At 42.8% G+C, this 17,455-nt stretch overlaps 1 protein-coding gene across 1 annotated transcript in view; it reads left to right on the top strand.

Moving 5' to 3' along the window:
* Positions 1-1,215: 1,215 nt before the first annotated feature.
* The window catches only part of CCNYL1 (cyclin Y like 1), a 41,132-nt gene continuing 24,892 nt past the window's right edge, over positions 1,216-17,455 (top strand). Inside the window, exons 1-2 of the mRNA XM_042783624.1 lie at positions 1,216-1,465; positions 17,059-17,133. Coding sequence (XP_042639558.1) covers positions 1,216-1,465; positions 17,059-17,133 — 325 coding nt within the window. The remainder of the gene's footprint in view (positions 1,466-17,058; positions 17,134-17,455) is intronic.

Genomic DNA, 17,455 nt, shown 5'->3' with positions numbered 1-17,455 from the left:
CCAATGTTAACTGCGATCATCTTCGTCAAACCAGGACCACGGTACTCCGCTTTGTGGTTCTCAATTTTGAATGTGAAAAAGGCACTTTATGCGCTCTGTGGGCAAAAGAAGGAAACTGAAAACTGATGTGGATGGACAAACCAAAAACCCCCGCAAAAATGCCATCTAGTCGATTCCGACTCATAGCCACCTACAAGAGGTGAGGAAAAATGGGCTGGTGAACTCCAGCGTCTAGAGCTGTGAGGTACGAATTTAGTCCTACTTCACTAAGGAGGCAGTGGGGGAGTGTGTCCTCGGGTCTCATCAAGACACAGCCACAGCTCTTTAAGAGAGTACGGCCAGGGGCCGGTTCGTTATGGGCAAGTTGCAGGCGAAAAGGAACACTCTTTAGATAGCAGAAGAGGAGTGTTTAGTTACAAAAACGGTCACCAAGTCGAGCGTAGCTAAGTTCAGGCAGCCACGCATCAAATGAAAGTCAGCTGTCAGACCCGGAGAAACCGACTTGCTAACCGAGCCGGCTCTTTACAAAGGGACGTTCTATGGAGCCCACTGATTAAGGGCTGCCTAGATTATCAAGCGCAGGACAGCAGGACCGGAAAGCTCCGAGTGGCCGGCGTTGAACGGAAACAAGAGTCAGGGTCCCGCAGCGTCGGGCACGGGCTGTCGCGGGGTGGGTGAGCAGCGAGGCGGGGGCGGGGAATTGTGGGTCACGTGCCAGGGTATGGAGGCGGGCACGAGGAGGAGCTCTGGGCGTGATTGGCTCCTCGTAACCAGGTGACCTCATAACGCGTTGCGGTTGGTAGGCGCGGGCCAAGGCAACCGGCGTTTAGTAAGGAGGCGGCGGCGGAAGGAGGAGGAGCTCTGACCGCGCTCTCTCCCGGCAGTGGCTATGACTCTCAGCGCTTGTCGGGTCCCCACCCCTTTTAAATAAGCCGGGCTGGTCGCCGCCCTCGCAGACTAGTCGGCTCGGGGTAGCAGCGGCGCGGTGGCTGGGGTACGGCCGGGGCCGGAGCCCTGCTGGGGCCAGGCAGCAGGACGGGCAAGCAGCCGCGAGGCCGCTCCTGCATGCGCGGCGCAGCCCCGGCGTAGCCCGGGGCTGCCCGTGCTGGCCGCGCCATTGTTGGGGGAGGGGGCGACTGCTGAGCCTGGCGGAGTCGGGGGGCGAGCGGCGGCGGCGGAGACGGTGAAGGCGGCGGCGAGGAGCGAAGGCGCCCCATGGGGAACACGCTGACCTGTTGCGTGTCCCCCAATGCCAGCCCCAAGCTGGGCCGGCGCACGGGGTCGACAGAGCCGGACTACGAGTCGGAGGTCTATGAGGCTGCGGCCGGCGACGCGGTGGCGGTGGCAGCGGCGCCGGCACCGACACCGGCACCGGCACCGGCTGCTGCGGAGCCCGCCGAGTTGGATCTCGGAGCGGGCGAGGGCCACCACCTACAGCACATCAGTGACCGGGAGATGCCCGAAGGTAAGGAGGCGGCGGACACGCCGAGCTCCTCGTGGAGGCTCGCTCCATCCACTCTTGCACGCGCCTTTGGCCTCCGCAGTCCCGAGGGTCCCCCGGGAGGTAGCCGCCGCCTGGAGCTTCTTCCTGCCCGGAGCCGGTTTTCCCAGGGCGGGCACCGTGGACGCAGGCTCGCTCTGCCCTGCGTCCCCACCCCTTATTCTTTCCCCGCCGCGTCCGGTCGGGTTCTTTTCCTTTCCCTCCTCCTCACACCCCAACGACCTGTCGCGTTCTCGGTCCCATTCCCCCCGCCCAGCCTGGGACCCTCCAGGCAGAGGCCCTTCCTGTTTCTGCCTCAGGCTTATGTCCCGTGGGACTTTACCAAGACTTTCTGGTAAAATCTCGCCTCCCTTTTCTTAGTGGAAACCCAAATACCACAACTTCAAAGTATACATCCCATTTCCCTATTTTTATTTATCCAGATGGTACCTGAGTGAAGGAGCCAGGTTAGAGCCTGACTTTCTCCCGACTGTTAGGGTAGCTGATCCTCAGAAAAAAGTTGTGGGATTTCTTATTTAAATTGAAAGTAGAGGTTGACACAGAGTCTAAACGGAAGCTACCTATGTTCTTAAGTAGACTGATGTTAAGTCGTCAGCATAGAAGCTACTTTGTTCCTTCCAACAACACTCTGAACTCAAGAGGAAAGAAGATTGCGGGGCTGGAGGTGCCTAAAATGACTGTGATAGCTTTGAAACGTTACCACCGGGGTATTGGGGAATGGTTTTCTGGCCACAGGAGAACTTTCTGAGTTTTGATCAGCTAGAAGCAAGTGTGTCTCCTGCCCTGCTCCGGTGACTTACCAGCCTTCAGCTACTTGCGTGTCTACAAAGGGGGGAAGGGGCGTGTTTCGTGGAACTCTTGGGCAGCGTTTCAAGGGGCAAACACACATGTGGACTTTAATTTGTAATGTAAGGGCTGGGGAGTAAGCTGCCAGGCGCCGCTGGAGGGTGCATCTCCCCGAGCTCCGGCTCCTTCCCTCTCCTCTCTGCGCCCTTTCTTTTCCTTTTCCTCCCCTCGGTAGAATCCTGTTCTGCTGAAGGAAGGTTGGGGTAAAATTTTAGACTGAACCGCTGCTCGTCGAGGGAGGAGGGAGAGGAGATACTTGGTTTTTGCCCCTGTTGTTATGTGTGTCAGCCCCGATTCATAGCGACCCCTCCTTGGGTTTCCCAGGCGGTATCACTACGGAGGGAGATTGCCCAATCTTCCCCTAGAATTCTGGAAAAGGGGTGGATCTAGGTAAAAATAATTCTGGGTAACAGTGGTGATGCTTTAATGAAGATTGTCCTTTGAAGCTGGTTTTGAAGTAGAACACATTGTTTCACAAGGATGTTAAATCTCTTTGGTCCTTTTGCTTCATTTCAGTGCGGGGATCGTTCCATTGCTATGGAGGAAGTGCCTTACAGCGCTTCTGTTTAAAATTTAATTGGGCTCTTAGTTTCTTTAAAAGTTAGATTAAGTCTATGGATGTGGCTTTGTAACTGGGAAGCACTCCCTGTTCAGAATATTCAAAACTTACAAAAGAATGAACAATTAGATTATGTGAATCTATGAATTGTACCTTTAAACACAAAGCATGTAAGTACTTGTGAAAATTTCCCTTCTGAGTGCTGAGTTTCACAAACCAGTTAGTAGATGGATACTGTTGAATCAGAGACCAAAACGAAGACTTCCATACAATTCTTTGGAATTTCCGACTCGTTTTCATGTACATCTCATTTGGACCTTCCAGCTACAATGATGCTATGTGTATTTCTTTCTGAGAAAAGAGGTTGGTGAAGGAACGGAGACTTAAGAGTTCTGACACTCTGGCCTATGTCACAGCTACTGAGCCTGTGAGCCAAGGATCTGACTCCCAACTCACATTAACACGGAAAAGCCAGCTGCTAACAAGGAAACCCTTCAGAGGCTTAGAAATTCAGAATGCAACTTGGTTTTATATTTGATCCATAAATCATGTCTTAGAACTTACTTCATCCTTTTATTTGTAGAGTAGGCACTCCTGAATAGTTGCATTCAAAGTCTGTTTTTACAAAACTCATTTACCTCTCCACCCTGTGTGTCTACATTCACGGATAAGGATTTCAGTAAGAGTAAAGGTGACAGAAATCACTTATTTCTACATTAGTAACTGTTGGGTAAAGCTCCAGTGACGCAGTGCCTAAGGCATTTGACTGCTAACCAGAAGGCTGGAGGTTCAAACCCACCAGCCACTCCTCGGAAGGAAGGTTGGACAGTCTACTTCTGTAGTGAAACCACCTCCAAAATCCAAGGAGGGGTCGCTATGAGCGTTTGTTGCGTTGGGTAAACGGTTTGATAATTTTTAAAGTTTGTTCTGATGACTGTGAATTGAAGCCCTGGATACCCTGGACAGGGGGACCTTATGAGAAGCTGGCAAGAGGGCAGGTAAGGCGTTAGGCATGTAGGACTATGAGGAGTCAGAAAAGTTGAGAAAAGAGGTGGTGACTACAGCATTTACTTTTTAAATTTTATCAACATGATAGTTAAATTTTCGTTTGTCTTAAATTTATTTATTTGACATTCAAAAAAGTGATGAGAAACTTGTGTTTCAGTTGCAATTTCTGTTATTCTTAAGTTTCCATAGAAACAGGGTCAGAACACCAAGTATAAAGTATAGGCACATTGAAAGTTGGCTTTTAATCTCTTTATTTCAAGCAGTTTTACATCATTTTCCCAGGAAACTGAGAAATACCTATTTAGATGTAAAACATTTTAGCATTGCTACAATGAAGAATTATTTTGGTTACTTAAATAAAATCATACATAAATGATGCTCTGTTTTGTTCAAGGTGTTCCAAAGTGATGTGCCTGAGAACCGAGTATAGATTTCATGTAGACTCAAAAGCATTTTCTGCTAACTTAGCTTTATTTAACTATATATCTAATACAGATGATGATGCTTCAGTAAAATAAAATATGAAGATCATCCAGTTTTATTATTAATCATCAGCTTTTCATACCTCCTTTTATGTCCTGATCTTAGCTTTGCTGATTTACTGGCCAAAAGTGCTGTCTTGGGTGACCCATTCTGTCCCTGAGGGGTGAGGGTGGGAAGGAATTGACAGTATGTATGGGAAACCTTCTGAGCCATAGTGCTTTCCTCTTTCCAGTAGCTATTTTAAATCTCCCTCCTGGTCTTCTTTTTTCCTTTTTATTATGACACTGTGTGTGTGTGTTATGTGCCGTCGAGTCGGACCCAACTCATAGCGACCCCTTCTTGGGTTTCCGAGGCAGTATCACTATGGAAGTAGATTGCCCCATCTTCCTTCCAGGGAGTGGCTGGTGGGTTTGAACCACCAGCCTTCTGGTTAGCAGTCTAGTAAGTATAAAATACTCATTCATAGGCAGAATACCCAGAACTAACTTATTATTTATTGTTTTGGGTGCTGATTTTTCTGGAACCTTTTGTATGCATGTAAACATAACATTTTGTTGATTTTACAAAAATGAGATCACTGTATATGTGCTGCTTTGTAACTTTTTCTTTTTTTTAACTTAAGTGAAGTAATGATGTAAAGCACCCAGGACAATCCTTGACACTTCGAGGTTGTTTCAGGATGTCTTAGTGCACATGGCTCTACCTCATCCCTTTTAATAACTGATTAGTGTACCAACAAATGAATGGCACATTATTTAATCCACTGTTTTATGAGAGAATAGTACACAATCCCTTTATAATGCTTGATTCTGAGGACACATAAAGATACATTTTGATGGCTGCTATGCTGTAACTCCATATAGAATTTCAGACGGTATATTTTATGACTTAATTTAATCCATAGAATTAGTCATTTTGTAATAAGATGTTTTAATATTCTTACACCAAATTGAAGTTACTGTTGGATTTTTGCTGTACATTTGGTTTCTTGTCTGGATTTCTGGTGTTCTTTACAGCCTTTTTTATGTCTTTAATTCTGATAACTGCCATTCTAAGGGATCAGAAATTAATGCTGGTCTTAGATTACCAAATCAAAGATGGCATTAGAAGAACACTCAGAAGATGTGGGGTAACTGAAAAAACATAACTAATTTAGGGTACATTGAATGAAACAGGTATTTATTAAGTACCTTCCGGTAGCCAGACATTGTTCCTGATCCTGGGCAAATGGTGGTGTACAAGGTGAAGCACCTACTCGAACTCAGCCCTTCACACTTCTAAAGGGGACTGAAGGTGGACAATATGTGAATGAGCAAGAATTTCAGATAGTGAGATACTGGAGAGAAGGTAAACTAGGGGAGTGGTTTGGGGAAGGAGGGCAATTACACAGCATTGCCACCCTTGAGCGACATGTAAACCAAAATCAAACTCACTGCGGTCGAGTTGGATCCAACTTATAGTGACTCCTCCTTGGGTTTCTGAGATGGTATCACTACGGAAGTATATTGCCTAATCTTTCTTCCGAGGAGTGGCTGGTGGGTTTGAACCACCAGCCTTCTGGTTAGCAGTCAAATGCCTGAGGCACCACGCGACCAGAGCTCACATTTGAGCAGTCCTAAAAGTGAGAGGAAACTGTGAAGATGTAGGAGAAGAGACTTCCATGCAGAAGGGAACAAGCTTGGTATGGACAAAGGATAGAAGGGTGTCAGGGTGGCTGCAGCAGAGTGAAAGGGATGCTAGGAGAGAGATGGTGGGTTAAGATGTTGTATGCCTACTGGGCTTCAGTAAAGCATGTGAATTTTATTCTACTTGTAGTGGAAAATCAATGGAGGATTATATGCAGGAGAGTGAAACTAATTCTCTGAAAAAGTAAGATCAGCTGCTACTCTGTGAGAATAAAGTAGACCAGGCAAGGATAGAAGCAGAAAGACTATCATGCAGGTTCTGGTGAGAGCTAACAGTGGATTGAACAAAAAGTAGTGTTTAATCTTGTTGTTAGGTGCCATTGAATTGTTTCTGACTCATAACAACCCTGTGTATAACAGAATGAAGCTGCCCAGTCACGCGCCATCCTCACAATTGTTGCTATGTCGTCCCCTGTGTCGTCCCCTGTGTCAGTCCATTTCACTGAGAGTCTTTCTCTTTCTCACTGACCCTTTACTTTACCAAGTCTGGTGTCCTTCTCCAGGGACTGGTGTTCAAAGCCCATGACACAAAGTCTTGCCATCCTTGGTTGTAAGGAGCATTCTGGCTGTATTTCTTCCAAGACACATTTGTTGGTTCTTCTGGCAATCCATGGTATATTCGGTATTCTTTGCCAATACCGTAATTCAGATGCATCAATTCTTCTTTAATCTTCCTTACTCTTATCCAGCTTTTGCATGCATTTGAGGCAATTGAAAATACCGTGGCTTGGGTCAGGTGCACCTTCGACCTCAAAGTGACATCTTTTCTTTTTAACACTTTAAAGAGGTCTTTTGTAGCAGTTTGTACAATGTGATACATTGTTTGATTTCTTAACTGCTCTTTCCATGGGTGCTAATTATGGATCCAATTAAAATGAAATCCTTGACAACTTCTTTCTTTTCTCCTTATCATGAACTTACTTATTAGTCCAGATGTGAGGACTTTTGCTTTCTTTATGTTGAGGTGTAATCTATGCTGAAGGCTCACTCACTCACTCACTCGCTCACTCACCCTGTCTAGTCAATTCCGACTTGGGTTTCTGAGGCAGTATCTCTACAGAGGTATAGTATGTGGTCTTCCTTCGGAGGAGTGGCTGGTGAGTTTGAACCTCCAGCTTTCTGGTTAGGAGTCAAATGCCTTAGGCACTATGCCACCAGATCCCTGTACTGAAGACTGTACTCTTTAATTTTCATCAGTAAGTGCTTCAATTCCTCTTACTTTGACCAAGCAAGGTTGTGTCATCTGCATATTGCAAGTTTTTAATGTGACTTCCTGCAATCCTGATGCCAAGTTCTTCATATGGTTCAGCTTCTCAGATTATTTGCTCAGCACACAGATTGAATAAGTAAGTATGGTGAAAGGATACAACCCAGGCACATACCTTTTCTGATTTTGAAACCACACAGTGACTTTTTGTTTTGTTTGAATGACTGGCTACCTCCTGGTCTTTTACAGGTTCAGCATAAGCACAATAAAGTGTTCTGGGATTCCCATTCTTCAGAATGTTATCCATAATTTGTTATGATCCACATAATTCAAATAGTCAATAAAACTCAAGGAAACATCTTTCTGGTATTCTCTGCTTTCATCTAAAGTCCATCTTACATCAGCAATGATATCCCTTGTTCTATATCCTCTTCTGAATTCATCTTGAATTTCTGACAGTTCCTGTTGATGTATTGCTGCAACTTTTGAATTGTCTTCAACAAAATTGTGTGTGATAATTAATGATATTATTGTTCAATAACTTCTGCATTCTGTTGGATCATTTTTCTTTTGAATGGGCACAGATATGAATCTCTTCCTGTTGGTTAGCCAGGTAGCTGTCTTCCAGATTTCTTGGCATTGATTAGTGAATGCTTCCAGCATTGCACTCATTTGTTGAAACATCTCAATTGATATTCCATCAATTCCTGTAGCCTTGTTTATCACCACTACCTTCAGCACAGCTTGGATTTTTGCCTTCAAAACTATCACTTCTTGATTATATGCTACCTCCTGAAATGCTTGAATGTTGACCAGTTCTTTTTGGTACGGTAACTCTGGTATTTCTAACATCTTCTTTTGATGCTACCTGCATTGTTCAGTATTTTGCCCATAAAATCCTTCATTATTGCAACTTGAGGCTTTAATTTTGTCTTTAGTCTTTCAGCTTGGGAAATGCTAAGCATGTTCTTCTCCTTTGGTTTTCTAAGTGTTTGCATATTTTATTATAATACTTGGTCTTCTCCAGCCACCCTTTGAAATATTCTGCTCATCTCTTTTACTTCGTTGCTTCCTTTTGCTTTAGATATTGTACATTTAATAGCAAGCTTCAAAGTCTCTTCTGACATCCATTTTGATCTTTTCTTCCTTTCCTGTCTTTTTAATGATCTTATGCTTTCTTCACGTATGTTGTCCTTGACATCAACATCCCACAACTTGTCTGGTCTTCAGTCATTGGTGTCCAGTGTATCAAAACTTCTTAAGATGGTCTCCAAATTCAGGTGGAATACTCAAGGTAAGGAGCTCTGGTAGTGTAGTGCCTAAGACATTTGACTGCAAACCAGAAGGCTGGAGGTTCAAACCCATCAGCCACTCCTCAGAAGGAAGGTTGGGGAATCTACTTCTGTAGTGATACTGCCTCGGAAACCCAAAGTGGGGTCGCTATGAGTTGGATCCGACTTCACAGCAGTGAGTTTGGTTTGCTTTTATACTCAAGGTCATACTTAGACTCTTCTGGACTTGTTTTAATTTTCTGCAGCTTCAGCTTAAACTTGCATATGAGCAATTGATGATCTGTTTTGCATTTGGTTCTTGGCCTTGTGACTGTTGTTTGTGAATTTCTCCATTGTCTTTTTCCATAGATGTAGCAGTTGATCTGATTCCTGTGTATTCCATCCAGTGAGGTCCACATGTGTAGTCACTGATTATATTGTTGCAAAAAGGTATTTGCAATGAATAAGTTGTTGTTCTTGCAAAATTCTATCATGTGATCTCCAGCATCATTGCTATAACCAAGACCATATTTTCTAGCTACCAATCCTTCTTTGTTTCTAGTTTACACGTTCCAATCACCAGTAATTACTAATGAATTTTAATTGCATGTTTAATCAATTTCAGATTGCAGATGTTGTAAAAAAAATCTTCAATTTCCTCATCTTTGGCTTTAGTGGTTCGTGCACCAATTTGAATAATGGTCATATTAAGTGTTCTTCCTTATAGGTGTATGGGTGGTATCCTATCACTGACAGCACCGTACTTGAGAATAGATCTTAAGAGTGTTCTTTTTGAAGATTAATGCAACAGTGTTCCTCTTCAGTTCATCATTTCCAGCATAATAAACCATATGATTGTCTGATTCAGAATGGCTAATACCAGTGCATTTCAGCTCACTGATGTCTAGGATATTGATCTTTATGCATTCCATTTCATTTTTGATGACTTTCAGTTTTCCTGGGTTCATACTTTGTACATTCCATGTTCCAATTGTTAATGGATGTTTGTTTGCAGCTGTTTCTTTTTAGTTTGACTTATGCCACATCAGCAAATGAAGGTCTTGAAAGCTTTACTCCATTCATGTCATTAAGATTAACTCTACTTTGAGGAGGCAGCTCTTCCCCATTCTTATTTTGAGCGCTTTCCAACCTGAAGGGCTCATCTTCTGGCACTTTATCAGACAGCATTCTCCTGCTGTCAGTAAGGTTTGCACTGTCCAGTATTTTCAGAAGTAGATCACCAGGTCCTCATGCTTCGTCAGTCTTCGTCTGGAAGCTCCACTGGAACCTGTCCACCGTAGGTCCCCTGCTGGTGTTTGCAGTATCAGTGGCATAGCTCCCAGCATCACAGCAACACATGAGCCACAACAGTATGACAGACTGACAGACAAGTGATGGAATTAGTTAATAAGGGCCTAAAATAAATAGACTTGACGTTAAAGTAGATAACAAAGATATGAATAGACAAGTCACAGAAAAAGAAACACAGATGGCCATTTAAACAAATCTTCACACATAAGAAAAATGCAAATTAAAGCTATACTGCAGTTGCTCTTCAATTGGGAGAAAGACCAGAAACTTGACAGTACATTCTTTTGTGAGGCTGTTACAAACTGTTACAGTGCTAGTGGAAGTATAAAATGGTTTGACCCTATAGATGGGGATTTGGCATGATCTCACAAAATTAGTGCAGATCTCTTTCAGAAATCCTACTTCTAGGAGTTTACCCTAAAACTACACCCCATGAACATGAAACAACATATGCCATAGTTTTTGTTGCATTATTTTTAATAGCAAAATACTGGAAAGAATTGAAATGCCCATCAGTAAGAGCCTGGTAAAATAAACTGGCACATTTATAAAGTGGAAGCTATGGAGCTGGAAACAGAATGAGGCCCATCTCTCTAAACACATATGGAGTGATCTCCAGAATATGTCAGATGAAAAAAGCAAGGGCAGAACATACAGTAATCTATCGTTATGTAGGAAAGCAGGGAAAGTTATATATATTTGGTTATTTAAAGCAAAGCGCTGGTGGGGGGGAATTCTTGATGACTGTGCATGACTCTTAAGGAGCTCTGGTGGCGAAGTGGTTAGTGTGTTTAGCTGCTGACCAAAAAGGTGGAGAGTTTGAACCCACCAGCCATTCTGTGGGAGAAACGTGAGGCAGTCTGCTTCTGTACAGATGTACAGCCTTGGAAACCCTATGGGACAGTTAGTTCTGCTCTGTCCGATAGGGTTGCTGTGAGTCAGTCTGATTCTAGTTTGATGACAGTCGGTGGGTGGGTGGTGCATGACTCTTAACCCCCTTTGCTTTTACAAATAGCCAAAGCGCATGTTTGCCTCAGATGTTATTATTTGAGAATGGGCAGTGAGTCTGCATTTCATGTGTTTTCCAATGAAATGTTAAATACTCACTTTTTGCATTTGAATTAACTTGTTGGAACTTTATTTTGTAAAGTAATATCGTGCTTCATATAGTATATTGTATTTCATTTGATCATCACAGTGCTTTTAGTCAGGTAGTATAAAAGTTATACCTGCTTGACATATGACAAGACAGGCTCAGAGAACTATAAATTGTCTATAGTTTGAAATACAAGACTCTAAGATGTAAATTCCAGATGCCAGAGGAATCTGTTGTTGTTGGTGTAGGTGCCATCGACCAGGCTCCAGCTCACAGTGACCCCGAGTACAGCAGATGATCCACTGCCTGGTGTTCCAGGTCAGGAATAGAGTTTATAAGGTGATGTCTTTTAGGCTCCTTTCCATACTACTATTATTTTTCACTCTTTCTTAGTGTATTAACAGTTAATCTGTAAGGTTGAAATAGTAACAGTGGATAATGTGCAAAGAGATGGAGGTAGCTGGCAACACAGAAATATTCTTAAAAGTCCAGGAAGCTGAGTAAAGTGTTGTTATTTAGAAATATTCAAGAAAAGCATGATTCATCCAATAGTATATCTTGCTGTAGATCACTAAAACAGGGGGTCCAGGATTCAAACAATTTGGGCAAGACTGAGACCCAGCAGGGCGGGGCAGGCACAGAAGTGTTTTGGAAGCCACAGTTAGGAAGAGTGTTGGAAGCTAGGAAGGCACTGGTGGCGGGAGACCCTGGAATGCAGGAGTTCTGCCTGGTGCTGTGTGCTCTTTGGTGGGGCCAGCTGAAGGCTCTCTAGGAAGTATTGGGGTAGAAAGTGAGGATTCAGAGATAAGAGATAAATCACAATGTGCATGGTAATTGTAAGACTTTAAATGTCTGTGTCATGGGCCATTAAACGCTGTCAATATAGAGCATAGGGATGATAGAGCAGCAGTAAACAGGTGCTGGGCAGGCAGTTGGCCCAGGAACTGCTAACATCTTCTATCTAACTGAAATATATTGAAATCAATGTGCAGCGTCTAACTCAGATAATTTCATGGTGACTGCTTTCTCCTTCTAATATTTTGACAAGGAAAAGATCATTTATTGACAGTTTGTGACAAACTGACAGACGACTGGTGGAAACATGATAATAGAAGCATGAAATTCAGCCTCCTCCTCCTGACTGTAAAGACCCCAAACACAGATTCTTGCAGCAGTGGACCATAGGTGGGATACAGGAAAGTGAGGCAGAGGACATTGAGCACAGGCTCTGTGGCTCTTTCTGGCGGGCAGGTGGCGGCGGCAGCCATGCATTGGTTTCCTTCGCTGCTGGGCTGCTCCTGCTGCTTAGGCGGGCGGAACAGCGGGCGGTGCGGGGCTCGCTCAGCTCCCGCCCTGCTTGCTTACTCTTGGCTTTGCTCCTGCTGCCGCCGCCGGTTCCTCTGGGCTCCTCCAGCAGTGGCAGTGGTGACAGGGACAACTGGAAGCAGGATTCCATAAGGTTTTAGTATAGTGTTCACACAGTATCCAGATCACGTAACATCTTACTGCACACGATGTATCATGGACGTTAAGCGACACATACCTGAATAGGAATATCGATAGGCCTTTACCAACCAGTACCAATTGCTGTCGTGTCAATTCTGATTGATAGTGACCTCATGTTTCAGAGTAGAACTGTGTTACATAGGGTTTTCAGTGGCTGTGATCTTTTAGAAGTAGTTGGCCAGGCCTTTGGGTGGATTTGAACTGCCAATCTTTCGGTTACTTGTAGAGCGCTTAATTGATTGTGCCACCCAACGACTCTGGTGGCACATTATGTATCCATTAAACAATAGATAAGCTGCAATGAGGTATGATCCCTTATTAGTTATGATATGTTGTTGTTGTTGTTATTTGCCGTTGAGTCGGACCCGACTCATAGCGACCCCTCCTTGAGTTTCTGAGGCAGTATCACTACGGAAGTAGATTGCCCAACCTTTCTTCCAAGGAGTGGCAGGTAGATTTGAACTGCCAGCCTTTTGGTTAGCAGTCAAGTGCCTTAGGCACTATGCTACCAGAGCTCCTCAGTTATGATACAGAATATGAATTACATATTGATAAAAAGTATTTTTAAAAAATGCATAAGGAAAGCAACTGAAAGTAATGGTTGTGAGTTTATGGGTAGTTTTGAAGCAAATTCTTATTTTAACTATTGAAAATTTCTCTTCATGACCAGGTATTTATTAAAGGAATGAGCAAGTGGCTTTTAACTATATCCCTGTCTTTAGTGTGACATCAGTTCAAACAAAACCCCATTGCTGTCGAGTTAATGCCTGCTCATAGTGACCTTATAGGACAGAGTAGAACTGCCCTCTAGGGTTTCCTTGGCTGTAAAGCTACAAAGGCAGACTGCCTCATCTTTTGTCCCATGTAGTGGCTGGTGGGTTTGAACCACCCACCTTTTGGTTAGCAGCCAAGAGGTTAACCACTGTGCCACAGGGCTCCTTCATGACAACAGTACTCATTCAGTTGCAAGTTAAAGAAAATCTAAAGAGCTTAAATTTGTTTGTTTATTTATTTTTAGAGTTGACTTTTATAGCCAGGAAGTTCACAGCACATGAAGCCTGCTTATCCCAGGAATCCAGTGATCTCAGAGCCTATCTCAATTCTGTTCTTCTCATTTAGCTTCTCCTGAAAAGGCTTGCCCCTCATAATGACAAAGGGAGCCACCAGCAGCTCCAGAGTAACCTTTTTTTATAGCCAGCTGCAGTACAGTGCCTAAGGCATTTGACTGTTAACCAGAAGGTTGGCGGTTCAGACCCATCGGCCACTCTGCAGAAGGAAGACTGGATAATCTACTTCTGTAAAGATTTACTGTCTTGGAAACCTAACGGGTCACTGTGAGTCGGACTTGACTCAATGGCAGTGGGTTTGGTTTTTTTTTTTTTAATTTCAGAGTACAGCTCAGTCCAGGGAGAGCTGTGATTAAGCCATCTGAGGGCCATGTGCTCACCTAGACCTTGGGGTAGAAGGAGAAAGTGCCAGCTTTTTTCTTGTCATTTGGGCTAATTTTGGGTGTGTTTTTTTTTGCACATAGTCATTTCCTTTATCCCAAGCTTCTTGATTTTTGTAGTTAAATCTGTAGTAGCACATCTTGGTGTGTGTTTGATCTTGTTGTTTTTTAAGCCTAGTCCTCTTTGATTATAGTTCTTTTCCTGGACTTCCACTGAACCATTTGAAATAAATGTTACTGTGCTTTAGGCACTGATACATAATATAGCTACTTCTACAAACTTTTTTTAATGCTTATTTTTTTAAGGTTCAAACGTAATATTTTTGCTCTCTTCTTGGTAGGAAATAGTCATGAATCCTTTCAGAAGCTTTAGGTTGCTGACAGAACCGTGAAAGTTTCTGCCTGTCACGTAGTGCACAACTGAATTTATTTTTCTAAATAGCTATCATTATCTCATCTCTCTGAGGATGTGAGATAAAAAACTTGAAGAATAATTTTTGCATGGGTCTTTCATGTAAAAATATTGAACAATAGAAGAGTTTCTCTGAAAACAGTTTAATAAACTCCAAATTCAGTGCAGGAATTTCCCTAAAGAACAAAGCAGTTGGTTTAGGTATGTATGTTTCTAGTGACCTGGCAGTATCATTAAAATGGATGGTTCATATTCCTGTTAAACCAGAACATCCCAAATTATGTTCTGTGCTAGATTTTAACTTGTCTTGACTGGGCAAAAATCAGAATTCCCTATAAAGGGATTCTAGGTAAGTAAATTTGTGAAATTCTGAGTTAGACACTATTTACTACTAGACTGATTAGTTTTTAATATATGAGTGTGTATGTAATTCTCTAAGAACCAGAGGTATAGTATAGTGTATTGCATTGTGACTGATTGTTGTTGTTGTTGTTATGTGCCGTCAAGTCAGCCCTGACTCATAGCGACCCCTCCTTGGGTTTCCGAGGCAGTATCGCTACGGAAGTAGGATTGCCCAACCTTCCTTCCAAGGAGTGGCTGGTGGGTTTGAACCGCCAGCCGTCTGGTTAGCAGGCAAGTAAGTGTCTTAGCCACTATGCTACCAGACCAATTAGCATCCTTAAAAAAGAAAAAAAAGAACACTTATTAACATACAGTTTGGGAAATATGGCCTTAACTAGTGCTTTATCTGGATCTTGGTCCAGTTTCTTATAAGATTGATTAAAATAAATGGTTTGAGATAGACATTGCCGAGAAATGTCATTCTGTTTTATTGACAACTTTATTATTCCATCCATATGATGACAAAGTTTATTTTATAAAAATTCAAGAACTTATTTTGTATTCTTGCCTAAATGGAAGATAATCCCACCTTGGTGCAAGGTGGGCTGCAGGTAGACCTACCCTTACATAGGTAGGGCCAAAATTTTCTAGGAGCAGATCTGTGATGTGCTTTAAAAAATAAAAATAAAATAAAAGCGCTTACTGAAATCCCAAATTAATCATTCAGCATGGAAGGAAGCGGTAAGATTTGGAAATTGAGAGCAAAAGTTACAAATCAATTTCCGTTGTGGAAATGTTCCTATAGATTAAAACGTTGAATTTTCATGCAGTCTATTAAACCTGCCATACATAGAGTAATCCCTCACAGACAGCCAGACACAGATCTACCGACTCAGGACCATAGTACACGGGGACATCAGATTCAGTTGGCACAACAAAATACATAAAAGTCTTGTTCCTCATCCTACATTGGTGAGTAGCAACTGGGGTCTTAAAAGCTTTCAAGCAGCCATCTAAGCTGTGAGGAAGAGTGGGGGGGGGGGAAGGGCATTTGGAAGCAATCAGCCCTAGGACACGATGACTCTCGAGACCAGAAGAACTAGATGGTGCCTGGCTACCAATGCCAACCACTCAGGAAAGGATCAAATCTGGAGATCCTGGATACAGTGGGAGGGGAAACGTGGAACAAAATCCAAAAGGTCAATAATGACCAGAATTTCTGGTTGGATGGAGTCTGGTGAGATCCCCAATACTATGGCCCTGGGATATATCTGGGCCTGGAATAAAACTCACTCCCAGGAGCTGACTCTGAGCCCAATAGTAAACAAGATGTACACGCCGAGCACTCAACCCAGGCTGACACACCGACATACTCTATGGAAACGCATCCCTTGGAGCAATCGACCATGGGGCACCAGAGGGGCAACATTCGCACAGAGGAAATTTAGGACACACAAGAGTGCATAACTACGGGGGGACGGGGGTTACTGGGCAAGGAGGGGAGTAGACTGAGTTAAGATTGGGGATGGTAAATGGGGAATGAAACTAAATGTACACGTAACGTTGACTGTAAAACTCTGCTCTGTAAACTTGCACCTAAAGCACAATGAAAAAATAATTTAAAAAATGTATACAAAGCATCTTAAGCATAATGTTTTGAAAAATTAAGCTAAGACTACAAATAAGATCTTAGAGATACGGAAAAAAAAATAAAAACTAAGCCTGCTGAAGCCTATTCAGTGTCACAGCACACACAAGCCTCCACTGACGGTGAGGGCTGGCTGTGAAGTGCATCAGCCAGGGACTGAGCCTGGGTTTGCTGCTGGAAGAAGATTCTTCCCCAAACCCCACTGCCCCTCTCAGGATGAATAGCCTCCTAACTGGAGGCTGGAGCAGTGGAATGGAGTTAGAATTAGCCATTTGGATGTTAAAGAATGTTTGCTAAGAGCAACTCTTTTGGTTTTGGCATCCTTGGTATTGAGTTGTTACCTGACATTCATTGGGCAACATTACCACTTACCTCCTTGAAATATGCTGGAAATACCAGCATAGAAGAGCGTGATTGTATTCCTATTTGATAAGAATGAGGGTGAGTGAGGGCAGGTATATAGTTCATCTAAAAGTTAAGTCACATTATTTAGATGTAAGTTAAAAAAAAAAAAAAAAAATCTTAAGAGCCTGGTCTTATTCCACACACATGGAGAAATTCTGTAATTTGGCAATTTTCCAGTAGAATTTTTAAATTATTTCCTTCATATTCATTACTAAAAACTTAACCCAAGACTGCTAAAAAAATTAAATTTAAATTGATGTGTAAGTTATTTTAAAAACAGTTATTTTTCTACTTGACTGAATTATACCTTTTTCCTCTTCTTCCTACTCAGATTTAGCTTTTGAATCCAACCCTTCTGACCATCCAAGGGCAAGCACAATTTTCCTGAGCAAATCTCAGACAGATGGTAAGACAATTATTTTTTTTCTGGGAGGAAAGGTTGAAAACTCAGTTTTTATTTTGTGATAAGTATTTCAGAAATTATTTATTTAGAAGATCTTATACTGTGGTGAAAATTTTCTTTTTCATATATTCATTTGTTTTATTTTAACATGATTTTATATTTTCCTTGTCACTGCTTAGTGAAGAGAACACATAGACCTCATTGGCATGTTTTGCCACAAATCTTTGTTGTTGTTGTTAAGTGCCAGCGAGTCGGACCCAACTCATAGTGACCCCCTCCTTGGGTTTGCAAGGCAGTATCACTACGGAAGTAGATTGCCCAACCT

Source organism: Orycteropus afer, unplaced genomic scaffold (assembly GCF_000298275.1).
Source record: "Orycteropus afer afer isolate SDZICR_OR568_19922 unplaced genomic scaffold, OryAfe1.0 scaffold00002, whole genome shotgun sequence".
Lineage (NCBI taxonomy): Eukaryota > Metazoa > Chordata > Mammalia > Tubulidentata > Orycteropodidae > Orycteropus > Orycteropus afer.
The sequence above is the reverse complement of the archived record's forward strand: the minus strand, read 5'-3'. Positions and strand labels throughout refer to the sequence as shown.